At 49.2% G+C, this 9,637-nt stretch overlaps 1 protein-coding gene across 1 annotated transcript; it reads right to left on the bottom strand.

Moving 5' to 3' along the window:
* Nucleotides 1–2,839: 2,839 nt before the first annotated feature.
* LOC119284595 (sucrose transport protein SUT1-like) lies at nucleotides 2,840–8,261 on the bottom strand. Its single transcript, XM_037563728.1, has 13 exons — nucleotides 7,841–8,261; nucleotides 5,858–5,923; nucleotides 5,494–5,592; nucleotides 5,336–5,400; nucleotides 5,160–5,244; nucleotides 5,039–5,072; nucleotides 4,807–4,906; nucleotides 4,633–4,708; nucleotides 4,234–4,428; nucleotides 4,007–4,150; nucleotides 3,667–3,900; nucleotides 3,502–3,565; nucleotides 2,840–3,386 (listed from the first exon to the last, which is right to left on the bottom strand). The coding sequence occupies exons 1-13, from the start codon at nucleotides 8,030–8,032 to the stop codon at nucleotides 3,172–3,174; spliced, it is 1,569 nt and encodes a 522-aa protein (XP_037419625.1). The 5' UTR covers nucleotides 8,033–8,261; the 3' UTR covers nucleotides 2,840–3,171.
* Nucleotides 8,262–9,637: the final 1,376 nt, after the last annotated feature.

Raw genomic sequence — 9,637 nt, 5'->3', positions numbered from 1 at the left:
AACCAATCCCGAGCTGATCCTTTCAACATGAGGGATAAGTGCTTCACAATAAGGTAATCATTACCATTAGCCACTTGAACCATGAGGATGTAATAGCCAATCCAAATCGCAAGATCCGTGGTGCCGCAAATTTGTGAGTTTTAAGTGTGACGGGAAAGGATGCGTGATGATCTTGTCCGAGAAGCAAGGAAGGCCCATAGCAGATTGGCCCCCCTAATTCTCGGAGAGCATCAGCGATATGACGTGCATCGTTGATGCCAGCATCCTTGACGTACTTCCAAAAAACCGGCATGTGCCTATCCCTAGCCTAGTTGCATAGTTGAGCCGCCTGCTCGACTGACGTCTCGTGGTGGTGCGAGGGACGTGGCGCATTGTGCCTGGCCTTGTAAATCTTCTTACGAGCTTCATCCGAGGGCAGTATACAGGCGCTGCTAATTGGTGAAGTAGCTCGATTTCTCCTGATGTTGGGAGTCCGAACTGCCCGCGTTACGTGACGCCTTGGGAGCGTGCTTCCCTGTATCGGCCCACTGGCTGTCACGGCTAGGAAGTCGAGCTCCTAAACCGGGGTGCAGGTCTTTAGCCCACGTGCATTTAGAAACCGCACTATCGGTCCTCACCCTTAAGATTTTCCTCGTATTGAAGGACTTGGTTCCGGTGGTCTTCGATTGCCTGAATCCGTCCGAGGAGTTGGTTGTTATCTCGAGCTACCTTCGTTGCCGACCTGAGTAACCTCTCCCGGGCTTCATCGTGACATGGGGTGCCAAGCGATTCATCTAGTATGTCCTCGTCGTAGGGACCGAACTCGCTCATCGACCGAGGCTCTCCATCCATAACATGTGGTTCTGTTCGCGGAGGGACTTCGCGGCCGTTGGCGTTGGCATTGCCATTGCCGTTGATGTTGTCATCACCGTTGTTACCACCACCGTTGGTGTCGTTTGGCGTGTCACTTGTGCGAGGGCGCTTTGGCTGATAGTCGGCTATCCATAGAATCACGGACCTCCTCTTCTGTGTCTTCCGCCTCATTAGTGGCTCCTTCAAGATGGGTGGCGGGTGGGTCAAAAAAATCGACTTGTTCCAGCATCTGCAATATCCGTTTTGAGATCAAGATCGCGAGATCCGACGTCTACTCCTCTTGGATCTAGCGAGATGCCAAACCCGAGAAGATCAGCTCTCCACGTCAATCTGTGGTATACTCCATGTTGTCGAATCTTAAGATCCCTCTTGAAGTGAAGGTCTCGACCTGGCCGAGATGGCCAGCCGAGTCAGCGGAGAAAGTGGTGAAGCTCTGCCCTAGTATGAAGATTGTGTTGTATCTGATCTGAGTGTTCATCCGAACTCCCATCACATCGCAACGTTCACCTAGCAGGACCTGCATGGGTAACCATTGTCGAAGCTAAATCCGACAGGTTCCTCACTAGGGCATCCTTAGCCAAGCTACTTGGCAAGATGGTAATAGAGGCAAAAGTTTTTACCCAAGTTCGGCCTTACTTGATGGAGATAATACCCTACATTCCGCTCTTTAATTTTTTTGCGTTGGGGTGTATACTACGACGAACCTGTCCCTGGCTTATATAGCATAACGGGATCCTAGAGTTTACACAACTAGGTCAGCTACGTCTAGAGGAGGTAGAACTCTCCACGACTCCGCCTTCTTGTCTTGTACGCCAAGCCTTCTGGAGTCACCATGTATATCGGCATGGGCCGCCCAAAGTGGCTTAGGACGGAACCGCTAAGGGGTCCAAAGGCCCACCAAGCCAGGTCGGGAACCGCTGTCACAAGAGGCCTCTTAGCCGGGACACCGTCAAAATAAAAAAACAAAAGTGTTTTCTACAACGAAAAAGGAAGAGTAATTGGCACTTAAATTGAAAGATGAATAAAACTCTTGAAAAATCTGTTTTCCGTTAGGTGCCCTATTCACTCGGGCGGAGGGAGAATTCAACAAAACTCCATCTCTGCACCTGAGCTCACCTGCACCCGCGCTGGCGAAAAAAATCAAAACAAATACTAGAAAAATTCAAATAATTCCATTTTTTTTGTGCGGTAGATAATTTGACGCATGAGGTCCACTCCAATTTTCAAGTCATTTGGACATCTGAGGAGCTCTTAGCAAAAAAGACAAATTAGGGGCCTGTAAAAATGTTTACTGTTTATGTACTGTTTTGACTCGATTTGTCTTTTTTGCTGAGAACTGCTCAGAATTCCAAATGACTTGAAATTTGTAGCAGGCCTCACGCATCAAATTTTCTACCGCACAAAAAAAATTGAATTTTTTTGAGGTTGTTTTGAATTTTTTACGAATTATTTTCTAACCGGGTGCAGATGAGCCTGGACACCGAAACACCCTACTCAGAATTCAGGCCCATCAGTGGTTCATTTTGCTGCAAAGCATCATTGAAGATTGGCAACCTACAACTGATCGATCTGGACAGATGAGATTATTCTTTTAATTCCTCCGTCTACTGATCTGTAAAGATGTACAAGCCCTCAAGAGGATTCTCGCGTTTTGTTGAAAAAGCTCTGGAAATCAGGCACCATGGTTAGGCGCAAAGTCTGTTTCTGGCCACCGTCAACACAAGGAGTCCGCCCTATGTTTTCAATTGTTTGTGCTGGGCGTTGGGTGTGCTGCAAAATGCACCGGTTTCTTGTCGGTTTCAGGAATGGAATCGGTGCGGATAAGCTCCTTGATGTGAAGCAAAAGAGAATCGAATCGCGTGAGAACGACTGGAGGAACAAAGCCGTGCCTGGCGTACCGGCTGCCGGTCATCCAAAACAGTGCGTCGGCCATGGCTGCTGCCGAGCGAACACAACACAACACACACGGTGCACCGGAGCAAGGTTGTATGTCGCTGAAAGTTCATCATCCATTCTTTTCCCCTCACTTGATCACATTGGTTTGCTACACACAAGTCACAACCCAAAGACGACACCCCAGCCGGCGATGGATGCCCGCATTCCTCTGTCCATTTTCCGCTACACGCACTGACTTACACGCACATACAGACACAACACATACAGGTTCCTCACAATTCTTATTCTGCTCTACGGAGTCCTTAGGCGAGAGCCCCCTAGTTACGCCTATGCGAAAATTTGGTAAATGCCGAGCTGGGCTGGGACCTTCGGGCCGGCGCGATCGGCCTTCGCCATGCTCAGGCCGACCGGCGCGCGGCGCGGTCAGTGACCGCCGCCGCTGACGGCCCGGAACTGGCGCCTGGAGATCTTGGGCAGCAGGAATATGCCGACGATGCCGCCGATGAGCGCGAAGGCGGACGCCACGCCGAACGCCGGGATGTTGCCCTTGCCGAACAGCTCGTCCCACGGCCCCGCCCCCACCGCGATGATCACCTGGGGTATCACGATGGCGATGTTCAGCACGCCCGTGCACAGCCCTGCACCGTCCAAACAAACCCTCAGTTAGTTACCCGTCAACACCGGAGCAAAATAAATCTCAAGTGGCCAACACTGAATGAAGAATAAAGCTCAGGAGCATCCGCCCGCACACACCTTGGCCACCGCCTCTGTTCGCCGCCAGCTGCGCCGTCACCGCGAAAGGGACACTGTACAGAATCTGCAGCGGTGCAACAGGAACCCCCACTCGTCAGAAATGATAAAAAAAAAAAGGAGGTAGCAAAATCAAGTGGCGGAAGGGAAGCTGATGCTGATGCTTACGGCGAGAGGGATTCCGAGGAAGGCGAAGAGGGCGAGGGAGACGATCTTGATCTCCTTGCTGGCGGTGATGGCGTGCTGGATGTACCCATGCAGGTCCTGAGTAGCCCACCAGCTTATGATGCAAATGGCGGCCATGGAGAGGCAGACGAGGAAGTTGCTTGACACCCACACCACCCGCGGGCCTAGCCTCTTGCACAGCGGCTCGATCAGGAACGAGCTGAACCCCAGGACGACCTGCATGCATGCACGCGCAACTGTCAGTGCTCCAAGTTTCTTCTATCACAGCTCCGCTCCTGGAGCAGACAGAATGATGATGGAGGAAGTAGTGAATCTTGATTACCGAGTTGAGTAGCAGGCCGAACGCCCCGGCCCTGACACCTGCCTGGAACGCGTTGGCCTCGTCGGGGGTTCCCTTGGGGTCACCGTGGTAGATCTCACGACCCATCCAGTCGGTGTCGTACAGGATGAAGGGGAACCAGGACAGCTGCAGGCACAAACATGTACAGGCCGGGTCAGCAACAATACTGAATACAGTGAGAGAAGCCCTGGCATGTGTGAAGCACGTACCCAGGTGAGGCCGGTGACGAGGAGCACTGACGGCATTCCAGGAGGCAAGTTCTTGAAGCCTTTGAAGACGGCGAGCGGCCCGGTGGGCTCGACTTCAACCTGGCCATTGGCCTTTGTTGGGAGGGGCGCAATCGCCTTGTACGGTATCTCCTTGGCGAAGATCACGGTTATCACCAAACAGAAGGCCAGGAACAGCTGAAAACACACATTCACACCGAAAAAAAGGACTAAGTTTCAACAATGGTGCACAGAAATGGTCATACATAGCAGGAGGATTTATCGATCCAAGTTTGCTCATTCTCAAGTTTATTTATGACGTGCTCGCATATTGGATGTAATAACGTCTTATATTATTGGACGGAGGGAAGGAGTAGTAATAAACACTAGGGAGTGACTTACCACTGCCACCAGAAATGCGCCTTTCAGATTTGCGCAGGCTTCACAGCAAGCCCTTGTCCGGAGGAACGGAAACCACCTATGAAATTAGCCAAGCGAAAAATGCAACTTGTCAGTATATTAACTACTAGTATTTACTTATGTGTGGAGCAGAACAGAAGAGAAGGGTTGGCTTACTTGTGCCAGTTATTTGTGGAACCAGATGAGTATCCTAGGATATTTCCCAGTGCCATCCAAGAACAGAAGATTGAATTTGCTGCACTGGGTCCATGCTGGGCTGTTGAACAGAAAGAAAAAGGAGTTCAGACCTCAGATACCATTTGATTGTTCGGCATAACAGGCAGGCGCTAGTTTAACAATTATATTTGCCTGAGCCAACTAGCATAACTGAACTGTCATGAAAAATTACCTGATAAATCAGCCATCAGAGCACGCGCTGGTCCCTGTAAGTTCCATGGCAAAATCAAGTGAGATTAGTCATGGCGTTTTGGTTTGGGCGAAATTCTTGAACATGATCTGAAAGCACTTACTTGCACTGTGTTGTTGGAGAAGTCAAGGAGCCAGAATCCAAGAACATACACAATTGCAGCGTGCCAACGAGGCCCATGATAGAGACTGTAGTTATCACGTCAAAATGTCAGACCAGTTTGCAATGCTCAGTTGCTATGGAAAATGCAAAGCCAAGCCCAGGCAACGAGCACATCACCTGCACTCTTCCTTGCTGTCACCCAGAGCAGCTCCAATGTCAGCCGAGAAGCCGACGACCACGACCTGCGTAAGGCAGAGTAAATGTAACTTTTATTATGGAAAAAATAGAAAAACTTATGAACCCTAAGAAGATAACCAAGGAACGGTGCTACTCACAGCAATGCAGATGAGGATACATCCTGTCAGAATGAACGGTCTGCGTCTTCCCCATCTTGAAGTGCACTTGTCACTGTAGAGCCCAACGCATGGTTGAACCTGCAGGTCAGAGGATGCACACTGATTAAGTACCAAGGCTACTCGAAGAAATAACAGTTATAATTTGTTGATGTAGCTACAGAATCTGATAACTGCTAACTGCAGTTTTTTCTGCACAGAGTGCTTCAGAGATGATTTACAGTTCAGTACGAATTAGGTGTAAAAGTATATAGCACCAGTACTATGATGAAATGGAATCTTATGCTAGTTATCACATTTGCAGGGCATATTTCATCACAAGAGCTATGTTGAGGTTGGTACTCACCACTAATCCAGCAATAGGGCCGCAGAGCCACATGAATGAAGTCAGAGCATGCGAAAGTCCCAGAGTCTGCACAAATATTGCAAAGTTCACATAGTCAGTGGACAGTAACAGGTAGTAGCATTTGCAGTATCAGCAACTCTAATTTCCATCAGTTTCTTGGCACAAAAAGCAAACAACAACACCAGCAAGTTGTTAATGAATTTTACAGTACTTCTTTGGTATGAAAACTGAAGCACAAAGACTGACGACCATAGTGACAGTTTTGTTCCCCTGATCCATACACCGCATATAGAAGATTTTGCACAGTTCAGATATGAAAACTGAAGCTCGAACAGCCCCTGTACCCTCAGCTAATCAACCACACATGTCCTTATTTACCCAAGCAACCCCTCTGCTGCAACTGTGCCACAGAGGACACATCTGGACTGGACTGTGAGTTCCTCTCCAGTTTGACCGCTCACATGTGTGCAGGAATAACACTCCATATGGCCAGGCAAGGCAACTTGCCAAGCTGTATATTTATACGTATTGACCATGATGTATGCATGCATGCATGCATCCACCTACCCATCTTGATGGCACTTGGCTCGAGAAGGCTAACGTGACCAGGATGAAATTGTTGTATGTATCCAGAAATATATAGCTCACGGGATACACCTAGCTAGCAACAACAGTGTATGTGTGTGTGTGTGTGTGCATGGACCATACTGATCAATCAAGTACACTTCGTTCTACGTACGGATACACTCATAGTACTCGTACAAATACACATAGCTTCTACTGGTACTCCTTCTCAGGGCTGAACTGAAACAAAGACCGTACTAATTCCTCGTCTTTGTTTATGGCAACCTTGAGGCGCCGACGAGCGGTCAATTAGGCTCGAGATTTCCCTATCAGGCCATGCAGTTTTCCCCCAGAAATTAAGGCGCACGGCGGACCGACCATTGACCACCGTCCGCGTACTTTAGCGAGGCACCATCATATGTACATATCCCGTTCGATCCCCAGCATGTAAGGAGTGCTATTGAATGACAGCAACGCGTGTGCTTCAGCAGAAGAAGAGCATGTAGCATGATGTTGCCAGGTTAATTACTCTACTCATTAGTGTTTGCTGATATGATATTAATCATTTAGGAGTAATAGCTATTATGTATTAAAGGAGTACAATTCATCAGACAAAGGTGATGGTGTATATCTTGTCCTCAAGTGCACGGCATGGCTTGGGAGTTTGACTTCTATATGTCTGTGGATTGAAGTTGGTGTGCGGAAAGGTTTTAGGCTTTTTGCACACACAGAAAATTGAGGCTTTTTGCCAACATCGATGAAAACCATTTGGGTGATGACACTAGATGGCTAGCCTTGACACGAGAAGATGGGTCGAGAAGCTGCACATCCTACATGACCACACCATCATATATACGAGCGAACAACATATCGTCATCGAATAGATATATCTTTTGATCTCGAAGGATACGAAAATAGATAGACTTCTAGCCACGGCCACACGTGTACTTACTAATACGCTGCCAAAAAGCTGTTGGAAAAAGAACAAAACCAGTGCCAAGAAACGAACAAGCTTCACATCTCGGTCAAACCTCACGCTTCTCTGAATAGAAACTGCTGTGTTGAGCTTGAATCTACCGTTTCAAAAAAGAAAAGAAAAATGAAAGCTGCACAAACTTCAGAAATGATAAGCATGGAGAATAAAGGTTCACGGATGGAAATAGGAGCTGGCACAGAAAATTATGAACTCGCCATCTCTTAAAATTTTGCAGGCATCTTTTAGGTTTCTCTTGAGACCTCTGCAGGTTTATTTAGAAAGCAAAACACTAAAACTATGGATCGAATAGCTTTTTCGTCCCCGAGGCGCGCATGCACGGCCGGGACGACGACGCAGCGCATGCGCGCACACTGGCATGGACATGGCCTCACGGCGCGCGCGTGAACTCAGCTGTACCCGGGTTGCATGTACGTGTGGTATACCTGGACGTAGGGGGTGAGCAGGGAGAGCTGGAGCGCCCATCCGTACTGCACGCCGCCGGCGACCATGCCGGCGAGGATGAGCCTGCCGAGGCTGATGTCCACGGCGGGGGCGTCCGCCCCGCCGGCGCCGGCGCCGCCTCCGCCGACCCCCACCGAGAGCTCCACCTCGCCGTTGCCGCCGCCGCGCGCCATCGTCGCAGGGGGGCCGCCCGGACGATCACCGCCCCGTTCGTTCGCCTATCAACTCTACGGCGCGTCGGATCAACGCCGGGGAGGAGGGAGGACGTCGATCGGATCAACGCCGGGGAAGAAGGGGCTGACGGGAGGAGGAAGAGGAGGAGACGAGAGCGGAAAGCGCGAGTGAGAGAGAGAGAGAGGGGTGGTGTGGTGTGAGGGAAGGAGCGTGGAGTGAGGAGGGGTGGTGGTGTGGGAGCGATAGAGGGGGGAGGGGCGGGGCATTTAAAGGCCGTCTGTCTGTGTGTGCCGGTCGAGTGCGACGCAGGCCGCGCTGGTTAACCAGGATGCGGCCTCCCGTCCGTCCGTCGTCCGTGCTATCCATCACCCTGCCCCGGCCGGCCCTGGCGCACTTGTGTAGTATGGTACTAGGTTCTAAAGTAAAATTGATTGTTGCTATGCTATGTTTTTAATGAGGCCATATCCTGATCTTTATCTATCCCTGTACACTTTTCTTGATAAGATTTATCTATCCGTGAAGATGCACACTTGGTTTATCTATTGTAGTGCACCTTTTCCTGATAAGATTTATCTATTTATTACACTTGGTTGGGGTTTTGGGGCATCTATTTGATGTTTCTATTTCCTTCCTACCAAAGTCGGTTTTTTTTTACCATCGAATCATGATCCAACGGTAAAGGGCTTAAGTCATTTTTTTCTCGGTTTGTGTCTCTCCACTCGAATTCCCCGATCCGTACCGAGTGCGCCACGGGTCCGCACGAGACAAATGTGAGAACCATCGTCATTTGAACTCTGCCCATTACACACCCATGTTTCCCGTGGATGAACACTGCCACGTCGTGTTGTTGCCTCATCTGAACAATCGGTCGCCTCGGTTGGCCAATCTCATTGCCCAACCTATCCCCCCATTCCGGAGAGCAGAAGGAATTACAGTTCTTTTCTTCGTCTCTGCAGGTAACACATGTCATAACCCGCTCCCATTGGCGATTCCTCGAGCCAGCGTGTATGGAAGGATACGCTCGACTTATCGCTAATAACATCAGTAAGACCATTTTGTCCAGCACTCCTAACCCTAACTATAAAAAAAACTAACTACAGTCAATGTGTTCGTCTCCATGGCTCTTTTCCTCGGGCTTCGGCGATCTCGCTACTGTAGGGTACGATAGATAACGAAAGCATGAAAAATGATATTCTTTTTTTACTTTTCTTTTGTGGAAAAGGAGATTCGGTGACAAAATTCAACCGATGTCGTGCACATACGCCCACGCCCATCATCGTGCATACACACCCCACCCACATCCAAGCATGACCACAAGCGTCAATTGAAGACTATACCCAACCATTTTCACTCAAATAGTACCACAACTCTGTTTATGCTTTCCCTATAAAAACAAATAACCTCTGCTCATGTGCCATCGCTGTGTTGCTATACTCCGCTTACGTCCAAATGGTAAACGGAGATTTCCAACGTGGTCCATCGCACACGACCGTGACAACACCCAGTTTATGTTTGTCCAATTGCCCCGAGAATTTTCCCACATTTCCTAATGCAAACGCTTAGATTCCACCATACTCGACAAAACTACAAGCCATCAATCTTCA

Source organism: Triticum dicoccoides, chromosome 4A, assembly GCF_002162155.2.
Source record: "Triticum dicoccoides isolate Atlit2015 ecotype Zavitan chromosome 4A, WEW_v2.0, whole genome shotgun sequence".
In the NCBI taxonomy this organism is placed as follows: Eukaryota; Viridiplantae; Streptophyta; class Magnoliopsida; order Poales; family Poaceae; genus Triticum; species Triticum dicoccoides.
The sequence above is the reverse complement of the archived record's forward strand: the minus strand, read 5'-3'. Positions and strand labels throughout refer to the sequence as shown.